Source organism: Glycine soja, chromosome 17, assembly GCF_004193775.1.
Source record: "Glycine soja cultivar W05 chromosome 17, ASM419377v2, whole genome shotgun sequence".
In the NCBI taxonomy this organism is placed as follows: Eukaryota; Viridiplantae; Streptophyta; class Magnoliopsida; order Fabales; family Fabaceae; genus Glycine; species Glycine soja.
Window position 1 is genome coordinate 27,670,200 of NC_041018.1, and position 21,344 is coordinate 27,691,543.

A 21,344-nucleotide genomic window follows, 5' to 3' on the forward strand; every position below is an offset into this window, starting at 1 on the left:
ACGATTTTAGTGTGATAATTTTCTAAAAAACAAAATCGTAATTTGATGTATGATTTCTTCATGAAATCGTATTTCAAAGCATGATCCAATTTCGTATTTTTTTAAAAATATACTTATTATTATGATAAAATTATATCATTTTGATGCAAGAGACTAAAATGTACCTTTAATTGTGATTCTATGTCTAAACGAATAGAAGGATCCACAAATTTTAATTAAGAGACTTAGATATCCATTACTTGTACTATCAACTTATGATAAAATAAACTATTTTTTAATTAGTGAATTAAATTCTCAGCCATCATTGGAATTACATGTGCCACATAATAAGTACAAAAGCCCTTGACTTTTCTCGTCCTCCTCTCTATTTAATCCATTGTGATCTCTCCGTAGGGACAATACCATGCCTCTTGGTCCTTTCTCTAATCCAAATATCTCTCCGTTAATGCTCTCACCACAAACTTCAATAGACTAGCCAAAAGCTAACACCAACTATAGGCCAAATCACCAATAAATATTATTTCCCGTTCTTTTGGCGTGTTGGCCACCCACTGAACACATTTGCACTCACACATAGAAGCAGAGAGAGGCCATTGGTTGGTTTCAGAGATGGGAAGCATGCACATAGAAACCCCAGAAACTTTTGCTGATGGTAGCAAAAACTTCGATGATGATGGACGAGCTAAAAGAACTGGTATTAGCATTTCACATATAAATTGATACTGTAAAATATCATCGTTACCCAAACTTCTTCCATTGTCTATTAGTTTTTCTTTAAATAGTTACTTACTCTGGATTTGTTAAGATATACTTCTCGATAAATACTTTTAAGAAAGAAATAAAATAATTTAAAAGCTAAAATTAGTTTATTTCTAAGAAAAATCATCTTAGTTAACATGAATGCGTGTTCTTATACTTCTTTCCTAGATGTGTTTACAGATAAATATATCCAGAAAGGTCTTTTGTAATTTTAGACTAGGGTTTGTGATGATATATATATATATATATATATATATATATATATATATATATATATATATATATATATATTTGGGATCTAGTCCAGTTGATTGAACTGAGTGTATAAGTATTATAATTTTTTTGATAATATGTTTAATTTTTATTAATAAAATAAATATGATATATAATATGATTTTTGTATTGATTAATTTGAAGGGACTTGGATTACTGCAAGTGCTCATATCATAACGGCTGTGATTGGTTCTGGAGTGCTATCTCTTGCATGGGCAATTGCACAGATGGGTTGGGTAGCTGGTCCTGCAGTGCTCTTTGTCTTCTCTTTGATAACATACTTCACCTCCACTCTTCTCGCTGACTGTTACCGTTCACCTGACCCTGTACATGGCAAGCGAAACTACACATATTCTGAGGTTGTCAAAGCCAACCTAGGTAAGCAAGAATAATACCAAAAGGCTTTAATATGTTTAAAATTCATGATAAATGATTGAATTTTATTTTAAATTTCTAACCAATTTTTCTGTTATTTTGAGTTTTGATATATTAAAAAATTTATTTTGATCCTGTCTGTCATAATTTAAGTAATAATGTATTATCTAACAAATTAATTTTTCAAACATTATTCATTGTTAAGATGATATCATGTTATTACTTAATTAATTAACTATAAAAGATTTAAAATAAAAATTATAATAAATTATAGAATTAAAATAATAATTTTTTTATTAAAGACATAAAATAAAATTCGATCATTAAGTACTTTAAACATATTTAATTCATACAAAAAATGCTAGCAATATATTTTCTTTCTGATATACAATACTCTTTTAAATATATTATTTATCATTATAGATTAAAATTTATTGAGAACATATTGTCTACTATTATTCATTAAAATTTATTGAAAATCATAGATTATGTAAATCTTATTTTTAATTATATGATTTTCAATCCATTTTGATCAATTTGCTTAATTTTCCATTGGCCTTTTGCGCGCTTATCCTGTTTTATCATTACTTTTTGTAGTACTTGCCTAAATATGATACATTTATTTTAATTCTGTTGTTTCTTGTTAATTTATTTCTACCTGGACTAAATGAGTTCAAATTATTGATTATATTTTTTAAAAAAAAAGCTAAAAATGTTGTGTTTATTTGAACTTTGAAGAGAGGAGGAGAAAAATAATGTGAGTTTTACGAGAGTTACACGCCTCTTACACTGGAATATATTTTAGTGGCAGACACGTATAGAAATAGTTTTAACTAGATGTCTGAATGTGAAAATTTGATTCTTTGTATGTATTGTTCAAAGAGACAATAATTTGTACTTTTTAAAAAATACAGTACAATAATTTATGTCGGTAATTAAGTGGCTGAGACTTGACACTTTGGGATAGGGAGTTCGGGCTTTTCAAGTACTCTGCTTTTGTTTATTGTCAATGCAAACAAAAATTCATTGTTTCTTAACAGAGATATGTCACATGACTAGGGATACTATTTTTCCCGTGACAAGGTTTTGTATTGAAAGGTGCATTTATTATTTTTTCTGTTTGCATTTATAAGATTTAATTATCTATTTTATTAAGATTTAAAAAAGTTATTAATATAATTAATAGTAATTTTTTCAAAACTATTCTTATTATTAAGATTTTTGTCGATTTTAATTATTTGTCAATATAAAAAAAAGAAGAAAGTGAGTATAATTCTTTGTTAAGAAGTAAAGTACGTATACATGAATTTTTCTCATTAATAATTGTTTGATGCACCTTTATATATTTTAATTTGTTACCCTTCTTCTGTCTATAGGAGGAAGAAAATTTCAGCTGTGTGGATTGGCTCAGTATATAAATCTTGTTGGTGTAACAATCGGCTACACTATAACTGCATCACTTAGTATGGGGTAAGTTTCCACATCAACTTTTGACTTAGTGTGTTTGTGTGTACATTAATTGAAGTAATATGTTCCCTTAATTATAATTTTTTTCATATATATTTTGAAAATTGATTAGGGCGGTGAAGAAGTCGAACTGTTTACACAAACATGGCCATCAAGACGAGTGCAAAGTTAAGGACAACGCTTTTATGATTGCTTTTGCCTGCATCCAAATTCTTCTAAGCCAAATACCAAACTTCCATAAGCTCTCTTGGCTCTCTATCGTAGCAGCTGTTATGTCTTTTGCTTATTCTTCCATTGGGCTTGGCCTTTCCATAGCCAAAATCATAGGTAAGCATGTGATTATTACTCAAATATTTAATTTACACTAGCTAGTTTAATACACCTTAAGGGTCCCATTTGTTGTTATAGCTTTTTTTTCACATTTTTAAAGAAAATAATCACTTTTATAATTTTTTTAGGTATTCATTGTAGTATTTTAAATTATTTAGAAGTTAAAAAATTTTGATTAAAATTATAATATATTTTAAATAGTTTCTTATAAAATCAGTTGTACTTTTTAAATATACAAATTAGCTTCTATATTTTATAAAAATAAAAAATGAAAAACAATCACTAAATTATTGAACTTCAGATTCATTTTTTTTTTAAAATGTAACAAATACCTTTTAGGGTATTTTTTTTTTATTATGTAATACTAATGTGATAAAAACATCATCTTTAGGTGGGGGACACGTGCGAACAACCTTAACAGGGGTGGAAGTTTCGGGAACGGAAAAGGTTTGGAAAATGTTTCAAGCTATCGGTGACATTGCCTTTGCTTATGCTTTTTCTAATGTCCTAATTGAGATCCAGGCAAGTACTAGAATTTACTATTTGTCTATTTATTCTTTGGTTAAATGTTCCGTATGGATTGCGTACAACTACGATGTAAATCATTTTTAAAAATAGTTATAGTAAAACCATATTTTTATTCATTAACTTGCACATAAGTATGTCTGAATATAATTAAATTCGCGTAATTTATTCATATTTATTGAATCTATGTGCCTGTGGTTCTGTCTCCATCGTTGGCTTGGTGTGGGTAGTTGGAATTTGGAAGAAGCCAGTATATTTCAATGATAAATAATAATACTTTATTCATAACGATTGTTATTTTTATCAGATTTAATCTATAATATTTTTTATTAATTACTTTTAGATTACAAATATTTCTAATTTAAAGAAGATAGTATTGATAAATAATTAAAAGAGAAAAATATTAATTATAAAAATAATTTTAAAAAAATTAAAATTTTTATATAAAATAAATTTATTATTATCAATTAAATTATTTTTTAAAAAAATTTTTATGAATTAGGTACGAATCTTATATATAAAAATGAAAGGAGGATTAAAATTCATTGATATTGAAAGGGATAACAAAAAATGCGGTGAAACGGGTCGATGCATGATTAAAGTTGAAATATGTGCCTGACTTGAATTTGGTAGTGCATAGAATATGTAGTCAACTAGTCAATGATCTATAGTCATATGTAATACCAATTTACTAACTGCTATTTTTGACCACTTTCATGTTTTTTTTTTCTCCTTATGTCGTTGACTTATGTGCGATGCATTATTTATTATATAAATATAGTGTCATCTAGAATTGCATGCATAACCATGACGGAGTGTGGTCACTGTTTGGGATTAGTTTAAGAAAATGTAATTAAAATGTCATTTTTATGACCACCAAATATTTTAATTTAAGAATAACATAGCAGGTGTGGGGATATTTTGGCAAATCAGTGTGTGAGATGAAAATAGATTTTTATATTTCAATATGTACATGTTTGGTTTATAGTTAAAATGACTGTAACGTACATTTTAATATAAATTTAAAGAAAAAAATAAATGTAAAATAAAGAGTCGTGATTAATTGGTAAAATTATTTGTCTGTATCTGACTAGCAAATAATTAAGACTCCTGCAAATATACATGAACCGTTAAATCCGCATATAGTTATCTCCAAGGGCACCACTTGAATGGCAAGGGTCGGTTCCCTTCCCTTTCATCTTAGTCACGAACTTATAGTCATTGATATGAAAATTGAAAACTCTTTGAAGAGATAGAAACCAAACCATGTTCTGCTAACTGTTGCCTATGTTCTCATGCATGTGATTATTCATTATCTTTGGATCACTATCTAACGGCTCAGAATAAATTGATTTCCTTGTACACATTGCTGACTTCAGATTCCATGTGATCGACTCACTCTACCATTGCATGGAAATCAAATGGTTCACGACTCACTATCCACGCTAAATACACAAAAACCAACTACACACAAACCAAACTTAATCAACATAAAAGTACTTCTCTATCTTAAAATAAGTGACATTTTAAAAAAAATCCCAAAATAAATGTTAAGGTTAATTTTTTAATGTAATATTTTTGTTTTACTAATATTCCTAATAAGTATCATTCTAGTTTTTTAATATAATATTAACAATAAAATTAGTTTTGTATAATTAATATTTTTTATCTATTAGTTCTTATTATAAAACAATAAGATGACATTTATTTTAGGATCGATAAGTAGCATTCATACCGACCAAAAGAAAAGTAAAACAATACTACTCATTAAGGCTTATTGCACAAATTCAACACAAAAATCAAAATTTATGGTAAAAAAAAGTTATGATTTGACAATTTTTTCTTTAGGGATCAAAATTACTTTTCTAAAGCCACTATGAACCTGGGATAAAGCTGGATGAAACTCTAGGCAGCAAAATTCCTTCGATGCCATTATTATGATTATTAGTAATAATGTTTAAATTTAAAACTTACTAGATATTTTTTTTCTACACTTCCTATGTTGTTTCTAAATGACCATTTCATAAGCAGTATGAAAATGTAGGAAGTAATTCAGAGAATGCAAGAAGCAATTGCCTTACTTACCTATCACAGTGCTTCAAATAAAAATCTTTACAATTTTCATTATTATATATATGACACATGTGAATATTTATTACAACTAATAATTAATAACTTAGCATTTGTCCATAAAAAATATGATTGTTTACAGTTTACAAGCCCACTAAATTAGAAATGTGATCCATACTGTTGCAGGACACACTGAAATCAAGCCCACCTGAGAACAAAGTCATGAAGAGAGCAAGTTTGATTGGCATTATGACTACAACATTGTTTTATGTACTATGTGGGTGCTTAGGCTATGCTGCATTTGGAAATGATGCACCATCTAATTTCCTCACAGGATTCGGCTTCTATGAGCCCTTTTGGCTAATAGACTTTGCCAATGTCTGCATAGCAGTGCACTTAGTTGGGGCATACCAGGTAAATAACTATTAAAGCCATAAATATCTTGTTATTCTTTGAAAATATTACTTTTGAAATTAATTTTATTCCGTTTTATTCCTTACATTTGACAAAAACAATAAAGAAATTAAAGCACATGAATTTTTTTAAGACTAGAGAAATAAATAAAATTTAAATAGAAACTACAATAATAAAAAAAAACATTAGGAGTTTACTTGTGTTTTGATTTATTTATTTTTCATTTTTTGTCTTTGTTTTTAAATTACAAAATTGTCAACTTATTTTTAATCTGTTTTCCATTTTCAAAAAAAATGTACAAGAAATAGAGGGGGAAAAAATTGTTTTCAGACTTTCTTATACAAATATTTGAAAACAAGAAATAAATTGAAAATAATGTAATAATTTTGAAATCAAAAAGTAAAAACAGAAAATAAAAACACCACTAAACACCCCTTATCAATATTTATATAAAATCTGTTCGGTCATCGTCATGTGTTAGTCAGATAATTTTTTAATTTTTTATTTATTCAATTATGTTTTTTCCTTAAAAAATATTGTGTTACATGGAAACCGAGGCTAGTATTTTGAAAACCCCAAAAATTTATTTAAACCTAACTTTAATTAAAGCAATTTCTATTGCATTCTATGGTATTGGTAATATTTGTTCATGACACCATGCACTCTATGGTATAGGTCTTTGTCCAACCTATATTTGGGTTTGTGGAAAAGTGGAGCAAAGAAAATTGGACAGAAAGCCAATTTATAAATGGCGAGCATACTTTGAACATTCCTCTATGTGGAAGCTACAATGTGAACTTCTTTAGGGTAGTGTGGAGGACTGCATATGTGATTATCACTGCCGTTGTAGCTATGTTACTCCCATTCTTCAATGACTTTTTGGCCCTTATCGGTGCACTCTCTTTCTGGCCATTGACGGTTTACTTCCCTATAGAGATGTACATTAAGAAGTCAAATATGCAAAGATTTTCCTTCACCTGGACTTGGCTCAAGATATTGAGTTGGGTTTGCTTGATCATTTCTATTATCTCACTTGTGGGTTCCATCCAAGGCCTTTCGGTTAGTATCAAGAAATACAAGCCCTTCCAAGCAGAACAATAGAACTTTCATACTTAGTATTCCAACTTGAGCCAAGAGTTTCTATTGAGGGCGACAAAATTTGTATTACTATGTTTTGAAATAGTTGTTATATTTTCAATTCTCGAAATCGAGACAACTTGTTATACTAAAGTAATATAATAAAATGTTTAGTTTGCTATGTTACATGGTTTTCTTCTTGGTAGCTGTTTTTTTTTCTTTTTTGTTAGGTTATGTTTAGATTGATGGAAGAGGATGGAATAAAATGAATTAAAATATAATAGATTGGAATGAAATGTATTAAAAATTCATTCAATTGTTTGGATAATTTATAAAAAAGATGGAACAAATATTCCATTCCATCATTTGAAAAGAGAATCAAATGGAATAAATTATAACTTTTCATTTTCTATATTATCCTTATTTTGAAGTGACTTATTTTTTTATTTTCTTTTTTTCATTGCAAAGATCATATTATATATATATATATATATAGTCCCGGATTCACAAAATACACGTGACATATTATATGACACTTGGAGACACGTTCAACCCTCTACGTCAGCCTTAGCAATCGAGCTCTCCAACTAACAGGTGATCTCTAACCTATTAATATTTGAATATATTTATCTATTGACAGGTAGTTAATTATCTACAATGTCACACATTACCTACAAGGTACGATTATCTTCTAACTTTTATTTATAAGCTACAACTTATTTCTAACATTATTTATAAACTCTTGACTATTATCTATAAGTCGGGAATTATCTGCAAAGGTTATAACAACCCCTACAAACAAGGACTCGTAACTACGCTCTACTCCTATAAATACTAGGTTCCATCTGTTGGATCAAGTGGTCTCGGAATAATTAAGAAGGGGGATTGAATTAATTATTAACGAACCTTTACTAATTAAAAATCTACCCTTCTTAGGCTTTTACTAAAATGTTAAGAAAGTAAAGAAAAGAAACAAAAACTTAATCAAAAGTAAAAGCGCAAATTAAAGTGCACAACGGAAATTAAAGAGTATAGGGAAGAAGAAAACAAACACAAGAGTTTTATACTGGTTCGGCAACAACATGTGTCTACATCCAATCCCCAAGCGACCTGCGGTCCTTGAGATTTCTTTTCAACCTTGTAAAATCCTTTACAAGCAAAGATCCACAAGGGATGTATCCTCCCTTGTTCTCTTTGAACAACCTAGTGGATGTACCCTCCACTAGAACTAATCCACAAGAGATGTACCATCTCTTGTTCTCAGTCACAACAACCCAAGTAGATGTATCCTCTACTTGTACCACAAAGGATGTACCCTCCAATGTGTTAAGACAAAGTTCTCAGGCGGTTAGTCCTTTGAAATCTTTTGTTTTAGGGAAAGAGAAGAATTAAAAGAATTCTCAGAATGTGTCGTTTTGAATTCTTTGACAAGGGAGAAGGGAGACACAAGAGAATTCAGGCGGTTAGTCCTTGGCGAATTCTTTTTGGCAAAGGGAGAAGGAAATGAAAAAGATGAATATCACACTTTTGTTTTCAAGGTTTGGAAAACCAGAAAACTTTAGAAAGCTTTTTGCAAAGGAAGAAGAAAAAGAAGAAGAAGAAGAAGAAGAAGAAGAAGAAGAGATTCAAAGGTTGTAAAAGAATATGTGGAAAAGTTGTTTGTAAAGGTTGTAAGTATTGTAAGTTCTCTTCAAATGCAAATCAAGGTATTGCTTTTATAGACTCTTCAAGTCTGGTCAAGAAAACCATTGGAAGAGTTATAACCTTTAGAAAAACCTGAAAATCATTGGAAGAGTTACATCTTTTGATTTTTGTTCAAAACTTGTCACTGGTAATCGATTACCAAATCCTTGTAATCGATTACACAAGGCTTTTTATGAAAGGATGTGACTCTTCACAATTGAATTTGAATTCCAACGTTCAGATGCACTGGTAATCGATCACCAATATCTTGTAATCGATTACACCATTTTGAAATCAATTGGAACGTTGCAAATTCAGTTAAAAGCTTTTGAAATCAAACTTTGACACTCGTAATCGATTACAGGAAACTGGTAATCGATTACCAGAGAGTAAAAACTCTGGTAACTTAGAAAATTTTGAGAAAACTCTTTTGAAAAACAAAATTGTGCTATGTTTGTTTTTTGAAAAATCATTTCAATACTTCCCTTGTGTAGTCTTCTTGATTTCTTCTCTTGAAACTTGGATTCATATTTTCATGAATCTTGAAATCAAACTTCTCTTGATTCTTTGAATTTTTGACTCAATCTTGAAATCACTCTCTTGGGCTTTTTGTCATCATCTTTTGTTATCATCAAAACAACTTGAATCAACTTGATTCATCATCATGAAGCTTACTTCTACACCATCGTACCCTCTACACGTCCTTCACACGAGCAACAAGCCCATGCGCCCCCCCCTCTCTCTTTCTCTCTCTCTCACTCACTCGAGCCTTGTTTAAACATATACTTGCTGATGCAATCCTACCCCCCAAGGGCATTTGATAGAAGACTCCAAGAAGATTGGGCTAGAGATGCAAGAGAAGGCCCTAAGGTTCTTATGAGCCTTAGGGTAGATTTTGGGCTCATGGGCTAAGTGCCCACTTATCTTTGTACATATTAGATTAGAATTTCATTATTTTTGGGTCTTGTATTTAGGGCTCCATAATGTAGGTAGGGTACCCTAGAAATGTAAGATTTTTCAGCCCTTGTATTTTAGGGCACCTAGACTAATTTTTGTATTAGGCGTAGTTTTGTAATTTCACATGCATTAAGTGAATATTTGATGTGTGTGTTGAGAAATAAATTTAATTGAATTGGGAGAAGCCCAATCCAATTAAATTTTAGAGGGGGAGATGAGCATTTGCTTGCTACACCCCATTGCCACATCATATAGTCACACTTTGTTCATGTCCTTCATGCTTTACATGCCTCATGACACCTAAGCACACTTAGTGGAGAATCTTGGACTTGATCTTGGATTAGTGGGCTGAACCATAGCTAAAATTCACTAATCATAATTAGTGAAATTTTGGTTTCACAAATTCAAATTCAAGTGAAATTTGAATAGAAATTCAAATTTCCCTCCAATTTTGTGTGTATATTTTTTTGAACTTAAATCATTTGAAAATTAAACTTCAAATTTCAGAGCTCTTTTAGAGCACAAAATTTCGTGCTCTTCTCTTCCTCTCTCTTCATTCATCTCTTTCTTCCTCCAAGCTCTTATCCATGGCCTCCTATGGTGGTGAGCTTCTTCTAGACTCATCTTCTCCTTGAAGTGGCATCTCCTCTCTCTCTTCCTTCTCCATTCCGCTGCCATTCATCTTCCAAGAAGTAAAAGAATTCATTGATGAAGAAGATCCTAGGCCTACAAGCTCCAATGGAGCTTACATCATGTGGTATCAAGAGCATCTTCATCTAGGTGATGTTCTTTTGTTTCCTCTATCTTTTTGTTCGATGAATTCTCTTTAATTCCTTGTTCTTCATCTTATTCTCCATGTATATCCTCCATTGTCTTGTGCTTTGGTGCTGTTTTGAGTATATTAAAAAAAATCGATTAAATCTTAGATCTACACTTGTTCTTGCATTTCTATGGTTCAAATTTTGTAGATCTACTCTTGAATCATATTTTTGTGTTGATTTTAGGTTCTATCCTTTTTCATTCATAATATTCTTGTGCTGAACCTTAGATCTAAATTTTCTTCCAAAATATTGATTAGAAAAAAATACAAAAATCTAAGCGTAAATCACTTAATCCATGTTGTCTTAGAGTCATGTTTAGTCATAGTAATTGTCACATTATGTTCTAAGTTTGTGTTGATTTTTTATTTTGTTGATTGAATTTTAGATACATTTGTTCATATATTCTTGTCATTCTTAGAATATCTTTTGAATTTTGAGTCTAATTCATGCATGTTATTTAGTTCATAACATGTTCTAAATCAATTCCTAGAAATAGTCTTGTTGTTGAACTTTTTTTTTGTTTTCTAAGTTTCCTACATGATGCCTATGATGAAGTTGAGTTGTGGCTAGATTTGTGAATCAAAATAAGTCTTAAGCTCTCTTGAATTGTGTTATTCAAGATAATCGAGTATAAGCAAACACAAATTGTAACTATTCAAGCCTTAAGCAACATAAACACTACTCTTGATTTCTAGGTTGAAATCGCTGGTGCTGGCAGCTTGAATATACGAACTTGTATAAATTACTGGGAATTGGTCACTACGTGTTTTGAGCTGAAACTTTTACTGAATTTTCTAGACATCTAGAAAAAAATTATAAAAAAATAACCAAGCGATTTGGATTAAAGGAAAAAATAAGAAAAATCACACAAGTTTGCTAAAAAATCAGTGTCCAGGAAAAAAAAAAGTGAAAGGGAAGTGTGCTTGTTGTTTTGGCTCAAAATTTGTTCTATAATTGGTGCCTATTTTATACCAATCCTAGTTCTGAAATTTCAATTGAAATTATTGTGAAAACAAGTGCCAAAACTAGAGATTTCTTGAGTTTTTTTTTTTAGTTTTTCTACTTTACTCTAGAGCCATTCTAGGTTTCTCTTTGAGTCCTAGCTTGCTTTTGTGTTTTTTTTCATTGCTTTAATTGTTGAATAATCCTTGAAAATTTGTCTTGTTAAAACTCTATTGGTTTAGCTTTCATTTCATTTTTTTTGGTCTTTGGTTATTGCTTGTCTCTTTGTTTACTTGTTTGTGAGTTGCCATATAGGGAATTGGAAAAGAGGATTGGTGCCATCCCTTGAAGAATTTGAGTCAAGAAGCAAGGGGCCAACCACCTTAAGAGCTATTGGACTAAGAAGCACTCAAAATTGAGTGAATCACCAAAGAGAGAACAACCACAGAAATTGAGTACCTTTTTGTAATTTTTTTTAATTGAGAATTTACTTACCTTCATTGCTTTCAAATTTTGTAACAAAAGGCCTTTCATTGGAAGTAAGTTGGGAGCCTCCAATAGGTCACCCTACTTCCATTTGTGTGTAATAATTTTAGGCAATTTTTCCTTAGGATAGTGAGTGTTTTGTTGGGAACCTTAAATGAGGTCAACCAAACACTCTTAGGATCCACCTAGTTTATATTTCTTTCACTTTAATTTCTTGCTTACTTTCATAGCTTATTTCCTTTACCCTTCATTGTCAAACTGCCTAGATAGCTTGCCTTTTACCAATTAGTTTTTACCTTATCTTTCACACCTCTTTTAGTGTTTATTTTGGCTAGTTTCAACCATAGTTTCTTTTACCTTTTGTTTTCAAACCTCCAACAAGAAAGAACCATAACTTAGGAACCAATATGAGTCTTCACTCTTCATCTAGTGTTAATGGTGAGGGTTCTACTCCTAAGGACCCCTTGTATAATGTGAATGCATGTATACATGATTTTGATGATGCCAAAGAAGAATCAAACAAGGCTGCTTCAAATGATAAGCATTTGCTTCAAGAATAATTCAAGAGTGTTTCAACAAACAAAGCCTTGTTTCAAGATTCACTAAAGACCAAGCCTTGCCTTAAAACAAATTGCTTTCGAAACATGCAAGGCTCTGGTAATCGATTACCAGGAAGTGTAATCGATTACCAGAAGACAGGGTTGAGAAATAGTTGTTGAAAAATGTTTTGAATTTGAATTTTCAACATGTAATCGATTACCATTTGTCTGTAATCGATTACCAGCAACGAAACTCCTGAAATTCAAATTCAAAAGTCATGAGCCTTCAAATTATAATTGTGTAATCGATTACATAATCATTGTAATCGATTACCAGTGGAGAGTTTTCAGAAAATATGCCAATAGTCACATCTTTTCATTGGATTTGTGAATGACCATCAAAGTTCTATAAATAGGTGACTTGGGCACGAATTTTATGAGAGAGTTTTGCTGGTCCAGAATGTCTTATCCTCTCAAAAGAAAATGAGAGAGATTTCAAGAGAACTTCATTGTCAAATGCTCTCTCAAGAACTCTTGGGCAAACACTTGCAAATCCATTAAGAGTTCATCCATGGATCTTCATTGTAATATTCTTCTCTTGAAGAGAGAATTTTTTCTTCCATTCTTCTTATTCAATGAGATTGGCTAAGAGACTGTGAGTCTCTTGTTGTAAAGCATCTGAACACAAGGGATGGGTTGTCCCTGTGTGGTTCAGACTTTGTAAAGGATTTTACAAAGATAGTGGAAATCTCAAGTGGGTTGCTTGAGTACTGGACGTAGGCACGGGAAGTGGCCGAACCAGTATAAAATTGTGTTTGCATTCTCTCTTCCCTTATCTTATTTATTTTGTTGCAATCAATTGTGTCTTGCATGTTTAAAGAACATTGTTAAATTGATTGTTGTTGCTTCTTCTGCATTCTAAGCCTATCCCTCTTAAGATTATTGAGGCCACAAGGTCCAACAAGTGGTATCAGAGCGAGATTCTTGTATAAAGTTTAAAAACTTCAAGAATAGATATGGCCTCTTCCAAATTTCCATTTTCTGAGGAAATTCTATCAATAGGCTCTTATGTTCAATGGTGAGGGTTATTATTATTGGAAAACCCGAATGCAGATCTTTATAGAAGCCATAGATCTAAAGATATGGGAAGCCATTGAATTTGATTCCTTTATTCCTACAATGGTAGAGAGAAATGCAACTATATAAAAAAAACTAGAGAAGAAAGAAGATGATGATGAAAGAAGAAAGAAGAATATTCCTCTTTAGCCCCAAAATGCTAAGTGCGATCAACTTGGGCACATGAGATTCAATTGTCCTGTGTTTAAAAGAAGAATGGAAAGATCCGACAAGATGAATTTCAAAGAGAAGAAAGAAAGGAAAGGATATATCACTTGGGAAGATAATGTCATAAATTATTCAAGTGATTCAGAGAAGAAAATCATAAGTCTAGGTATCATGATGAAAGACTATGAAAATGGAGAAGAGCAAAGTCGATACATTGATAGCAATTTTTCCAAACACATGGCATGCATCAAAGTTTATTCATATTTCTCCCCAAGATAAATGAATATGTGATTTGTGGAGACAACAAATGAAGACCACATTTCTCCCCAAGAAAAGTGAATATGCGATTTATGGAGACAACAAACAAAGGCCACTTGATCAACAACCCCAACAAGTAATATCAAATGATACCAACAGGTCACTTGTCTTTGATTGATTACTTTTGATGCTTGTTTTCTACTTGAGTTTAGACTGTTCTTGATGATTGTGATTGAATTTGTGTTTGATGATTGATTGATTGTATTTTTGATTGTGTGTTTGATTGTATTTGATGTTTGTTCCTGATTGAGTTTTTGATTGTTTTTAAAGAATCTATTAAACTTTTCAAATTAGTTTCATATTTTAAGAAAACTATTTCAAATTTAGAAAATGAAATTTTGAAATTTGAATTTGAAAATTGAAATTTGAAAAGTTAAATTTGAAAATTGAAAATTAAAATTTGAAATTAAAATTTGGATGTTGGAAGTTGGAAGTGGAAGTTACTGGAAGTTGGAAGTTGGAAATGAAAGTTATTGGAAGTTGAAAGTTGAAAATGGAGGTTGGAAGTTGGAAGGGGAAGTTACTAAAAGTTGAAGTTGGAAATTTGAAATTTAAAATTTAAAATTTAAAATTTGAAATTTGAATTTTGAATTTTTTTTAATAGAAATTATTGTGTATAGTTAGTTGATTGTTAATTTAATTAATTTGATTTGAAATATTTGATGATTGATTGTATTTGATTGTGTTTGATTGATGTGTTATTGTAGTTGTTTTTGCTTGATTAATATTGAATGATTGTTTTAATGCCTTTTGGTATCACTTGATTCTCATACATTGCAACAAGTGGTAACACCTTTCTCCTCTCTATTCATGATTTGTTTTTGATGTTGACAAAGGGGGAGAGAAAGATAAAAGATAAAATAGTAAGAAAAACTATCTATTATTGTTTATGAGACAATTTGTTTACATATGAAAAATATGAAATCTTCAACTGTCTCATATAAGCAATCATTGCAAAACCAAGGGGGAGTAAACTATATGCAAATAAATATTTTTTTCTTTGTTGTTGCTCCTAACCTACAGGTGGTTGTCATCATCAAAAAGGGGGAGAATGTAAATCATGAAGATTTTGATGATGTCAAGAAGAATTAAGAATTTTCTTGAGAAAGGGGGAGAATGTAAATCATGCAAGCTTTGATGGTGTTGAGAAGAAATCACATGTTTATCATCATCAAAAAGGGGGAGAATGTGAATGTATGTATACATGATTTTGATGATGCCAAAGAAGAATCAAACAAGGCTGCTTCAAATGATAAGCATTTGCTTCAAGAATAATTCAAGAGTGTTTCAACAAACAAATCCTTGTTTCAAGATTCACTAAAGACCAAGCCTTGCCTTAAAACAAAGTGCTTTCGAAACATGCAAGGCTCTGGTAATCGATTACCAGGAAGTGTAATCGATTACCAGAAGACAGGGTTGAGAAATAGTTGTTGAAAAATGTTTTGAATTTGAATTTTCAACATGTAATCGATTACCATTTGTCTATAATCGATTACCAGCAAAGAAACTCCTGAAATTCAAATTCAAAAGTCATGACCCTTCAAATTATAATTGTGTAATCGATTACATAATCATTGTAATCGATTACCAGTGGAGAGTTTTCAGAAAATATGCCAACAGTCACATCTTTTCATTGGATTTGTGAATGGCCATCAAAGGTCTATAAATAGGTGACTTGGGCATGAATTTTATGAGAGAGTTTTGCTGGTCCAGAATGTCTTATCCTCTCAAAAGAAAATGAGAGAGATTTCAAGAGAACTTCATTGTCAAATGCTCTCTCAAGAACTCTTGGGCAAACACTTGCAAATCCATTAAGAGTTCATCCATGGATCTTCATTGTAATATTCTTCTCTTGAAGAGAGAATTTTTCTTCCATTCTTCTTATTCAATGAGATTGGCTAAGAGACTGAGTCTCTTGTTGTAAAGCATCTGAACACAAGGGATGGGTTGTCCCTGTGTGGTTCAGACTTTGTAAAGGATTTTACAAAGATAGTGGAAATCTCAAGTGGGTTGCTTGAGTACTGGACGTAGGCACGGGAAGTGGCCGAACCAGTATAAAATTGTGTTTGCATTCTCTCTTCCCTTATCTTATTTATTTTGTTGTAATCAATTGTGTCTTGCATGTTTAAAGAACATTGTTAAATTGATTGTTGTTGCTTCTTCTGCATTCTAAGCCTATCCCTCTTAAGATTATTGAGGCCACAAGGTCCAACATATAAGATATTAGATGAGTTGAGATCCCATAAGTTGTGGAAAGAAAAACAAGAGAGAAAAGAAAAAGGTAAAAAAAATGGAAGAAATAAGTTAAGATGAAAGAGAGAAAATAAGAGAGGAAGAAAGAAGAAAAATAATGAAAGAAATGTAAAGAGAAAAACATGTCTCCTATAGTAATCATGACTCTTGCAAGAGTTTAAGTGAAGAACTTAGCAACTATTATAGAGGGCGCCATAGTTCACATACTAAACATCACTCCCAAAGAAGAGAAAAGGATATAAGGCCTTAAGAGGTTAACATTAGCCTCCCATATTTCCATGGAAAAGATAATGTTGAAGCCTACGTAGATTGGGAAATGAAGGTTGATCAACTCTTTGCTTGCCATCATCTTAGAGAAGAGAGAAAAGTTCCATTGGCTACCCTTAGCTTTCAAGGGTAGGTGGGCTTCCCTTGTTAAGGAACGAAGGATTCATGGGGATCCTCCAGTAGAGTATTGGAATGATCTTAAGAGTGCCCTTAGGAAGAGGCACATTCCCTCCTACTATGAAAGAGAGCTTATGGACAAGCTCCAAAGGCTTAGATAAGGGAGTATGAGTGTTGAAGAATATAGACAACAAATAGAACTACTCCTTTTAAGAGCTGGACTTAGGAGGAGGAAAGAACAAGCATATCTAGGTTCCTTAGTGGGCTTAATATGGAAGTGAGGGATAAGGTTGAACTCCTTCCATATAGGGACCTAGATGAGCTAGTCCAACTTTGTATAAGAGTGGAGCAACAACTTAAAAGAAAGCCTTCTTCAAAATCTTATGGCTTTCACTCTTATCCAAGGAAGGACCAAGCCCAAGGAATTTTGGGGGCTGCACCTTAAAAACCCAAGGAAGATAAAGGTAAGACCATAGAGAAATCCACCCCTAAGTTCCCAAGAAAGGACTAGCAACATTAAATGCTTCAAATGTCTTGGGAGAGGTCACATTGCCTCTCAATGCCCACAAAGAAAACCATGATTATGAGGGGTCAAGACATTTATAGTAGTCAAGAGGAGACTACTTCTTCCCCTTCCTCTAATGGAAGTGAAGATGATGTAAGGGGTGAAAAGTCTAGTGAGGAAGTCCACCCCCATGAAGAAGGTAACCTCTTAATGGTTAGAAGGCTTCTTAGAGGTCAATCTTGTGATCTATCTCAATCCCAAAGAGAGAACATCTTTCATACAAGATGCAAAATTTTAGATAAAACTTGTTCTCTCATTGTGGATAGTGGATCTTGTTGCAATTGTTGTAGCACAAGATTAGTTTCCAAGTTGAACCTCACTATCATTCGTCACCCAAAACCTTATAAACTTCAATGGCTCAATGAACAAGGGGAAATGATAGTTAACCAACAAGTGAAGATACCTTTCTATATTGGGACATATAAGGATGAAGTTAATTGTGATATAGTTCCCATAGAGGCAGGGCATATTCTTTTATGAAGGCCATGACAATTTGATAGGAAGATCATTTACAATGGCCTAACTAATGAGATTACCCTCACCCATCTTGGCACTAAATTTGTGTTGCATCCTCAAACATCTTCAAAGGTGGCCAAGGATCAACTAACTATGAAAGATAAGAGGGATGAGACAGAAAAACTAGAAAACCAAAAGAAAAAGAAGGATAGTAAGGCCTTGTCTTCAAAGGCCAAGGGGAAGGAAAAAGAGGAAAAGGATTCCTCCATGAAGATTGTTAAGAAGGAAAATCATTTTGCAACAAAATGTGATATCAAAAGAGCACTCCTTCTTAAACAATCTTTCTGCCTTCTCTTATCAAGGGAAACATCCCTTAGCACCGCCATACCTCTTGAGCTTGAGGTTATTCTTCAAGTAAAGGAGTTGTTGGATGAGGGTTTGGTTCGTAAGAGCTTAAATCCTTGTGCTTTGTTGGTTCCCAAAATAAGTATTATGAGGCAGCAAATCCTTATGATAGGTGGTATGATGAATGCGTTAAGTGGTGCAACCCTCTTTTTGTAAAATCACTCATGCACCCAACATCTTCATGATTTGTGTACATAGGGACTCATTAGGTAGGTTTGTTCTTATTTTTTTGTTTCAATACAAACTTAGGTGCTCATATGGGACACCTTAGGTTTGTCATAATTTTTTGTAGGAATAATCAACATGAAAATAAAGAAAAAGGTATGTTTTATTCCATTACTTTCCTTAACTTTTTAAATAGTGATCAAGGACTTCCCATGGACTTTAAGAGAATAAAGGTTATTCCTGAGTGGCCTACTCCACCATGTATAAGGGAAATTTGGGGCTTCAATGACTTAACAAACTTTTGCAAAAGGTTTGTCCCATATTTTTCTATACTTGTAGCACCACTCATTGAGTTGGTGAGGAACTATGTCCTCTCATAGGAAGATGGTTAGGAAAGGGGTTTTCAGTCCTTACCCTACTCTAACATACCCAACATCACTAATACATATGTTTTTATTTTTTTTACAGGTGTTGAGGAAGGAATCCCTGAGTTTCAAGAACCTGTGGATTTGAGGTCAAATCCTTTTCAAGGGAGAAGGAATGATGCAATCCTACCCCCCCCCCCCCCAAGGGCATTGGATAAAAGACTCCAATAAGATTGGGCTAGAGATGCAAGAGAAGGCCCTAAGGTTCTCATGAGCCTTAGGGTAGATTTTGGGCCCATGGGCTAAGTATGAACCCACTTATCCTTGTACATATTAGATTAAGATTTCATTATTTTTGGGTCTTGTAATTAGGGATCCATAATGTAGGTAGGGTACCCTAGAAATGTTGGATTTTTCAGCCCTTGAATTTTAGGGCACCTAGACTAGTTTTTGTATTAGGGGTAGTTTTGTAATTTCACATGCATTAAGTGAATATTTGATGTGTGTTGAGAAATAAATTTAATTGAATTAGGAGAAGCCCAATCCAATTAATCAAGATTCAAGTGAATATTCAAGAGAAGACTCAAGATATGCAAGAACTTCAAGAAAAACATCAAGATAAGTATAAAAAGATTTTTTCAAAAGAAAAGATTGAATATCACAATTTGTCCAAAAGAATTTTTCAAAGAAAAATATTTTACCAAGAGTTTTACTCTCTGGTAATCGATTACCAGAAAGCAGTAATCGATTACTAGTAGCCAACATTCTTTTCAAACTGATTTACAAAACTGTAATCGATTACCATAAGCATGTAATCGATACCAATGTTTTAAAACGTTATATTTCAAATTTCAAGAATCACAACTTGTGACAAAACATTTTCAAATCATTTCAAACTTGTGTAATCGATTACACAATACTTATAATCGATTACCAGTATTTCTAAACGTTTTGATTTTCAAATTTAAACATGAAGAGTCACATCTGTTGATGTGTTATCGATTATACTACAATGGTAATCGATTACCAATGACTTATTTTGAAAAATAAATTATCAAAAGTCACAATTCTTAAAGTGACTTGTTTATGAAGATTTTTTCAAAAGTCACTACTTTTAAAGTGACTAGTTTTCGAAAAAGTCACAACTTTTAAAGTGACTAGGTTTCAAAAGAGTCACAACTTTTAAAGTGACTAGTTTTCAAAAGAGTCACAACTTTTAAAAGTGACTAGTTTTGAAGAAATTGCCAAGAGTCATAAACTTTTAACTTGAGTCAACAAGTGACTATAAATATGTGACCATGACACAAATTTTCAAAGACAACTTTCAGATTTCATTCATTCATTCAAAGCATTCTTCTAAGATTTTTTGTTCAATACTTTCTTTATTCAGGAAAAGTTAATTGGTAAAAAACTTGTGCTATTCTTTTTCTTCATTCGCTCTCTCTCTTGCTAGAAGAATTCAAAGGACTAATCGCCTGAGAATTCTTTTGATTCTTCCTTCTCCCTTTTGCCAAAAGATTCAAAGGATTAACCGCCTGAGAATTCTTTTGATTCTTCCTCTTCCCTTTAAACAAAAGATTTCAAAGGACTAACCTCCTGGGATATCTTTTGTTTCCACTTACAAAGATTCAAGGGACTAACTGCCTAAGAATTCTTTGTTTTAACACATTAGAGGATACATCCTTTGTGGTACAAGTAGAGGGTACATCTACTTGGGTTGTAATACTGAGAACAAGAGAGGGTACATTTCTTGTGGATTAGTTCAAGTGGAGGGTACATCCACTTGATTGTTCAAAGAGAACAAGGGAGGGTACATCCCTTGTGGATCTTTGCTTGTAGAGGATTTTACAAGGTTATTGGAAATCTCAAAAACCGATGGTTGCTTGGGGATTGGATGTAGGCACGGGTAGTTGCCGAACTAGTATAAAAATTTGTGTTTGTTTTTCTCTTCCCTACACTCTTTAATTTCCGTTGTGCACTTTTTATTTTCGCTTTAATTTTGTCTAAGTTATTGTTTTTGTTCTTTACTTTCTCATAACTTAGTAGTAAAGCATAATTGAATCTAGTAATATTAAGAATGATAAATTTTTAATTAGTCAAGACACGTTCATAATTAATTCAACCCCCCCCCCCTTCTTAATTATTCCGAGGCCACTTGATCCAACACTTTTGATTCTTAGGAAACACACTCTCTTTGCTAATATAGATAAATACATCTTTTGTGTCTATAATGTGGTCTTCTTAGGTTTTGTGGTTAGCAGTTATCAGTAATGTAGGATTTTTCAATCCTTGTTTTTTAAGGCACCTAGACTAGGTTTTGTATTAGGGATAGTTTTGTAATTTCACATGCATTAAGTACACTATTCGATGTATGTGTTGGGAGAGAAATTTAATTGAATTGGGAGAAGCCCAATCCAATTAAATTTTGGAC

At 32.0% G+C, this 21,344-nt stretch overlaps 1 protein-coding gene across 1 annotated transcript; it reads left to right on the forward strand.

The window, feature by feature from the left end:
- The first annotated feature begins 390 nt into the window (after nucleotides 1–390).
- Nucleotides 391–7,476, forward strand: LOC114393965 (amino acid permease 6-like). The gene is made up of 7 exons (XM_028355487.1): nucleotides 391–694; nucleotides 1,177–1,410; nucleotides 2,784–2,877; nucleotides 2,987–3,201; nucleotides 3,596–3,726; nucleotides 5,986–6,213; nucleotides 6,889–7,476. Exons 1-7 carry the CDS (start codon nucleotides 610–612, stop codon nucleotides 7,312–7,314), a joined length of 1,413 nt encoding a protein of 470 aa, XP_028211288.1. The 5' UTR covers nucleotides 391–609; the 3' UTR covers nucleotides 7,315–7,476.
- The last annotated feature ends 13,868 nt before the right edge of the window (nucleotides 7,477–21,344 follow it).

Excerpts from the sequence above, each read along its gene's own strand:
- LOC114393965 (XM_028355487.1), top strand. The coding sequence starts at position 610 with ATGGGAAGCATGCACATAGAAACCCCAGAAACTTTTGCTGATGGTAGC. Across the intron at positions 695-1,176 it reads TGGACGAGCTAAAAGAACTG|GGACTTGGATTACTGCAAGT; the intron begins GTATTAGCATTT and ends ATTAATTTGAAG. Across the intron at positions 3,202-3,595 it reads TTCCATAGCCAAAATCATAG|GTGGGGGACACGTGCGAACA; the intron begins GTAAGCATGTGA and ends CATCATCTTTAG.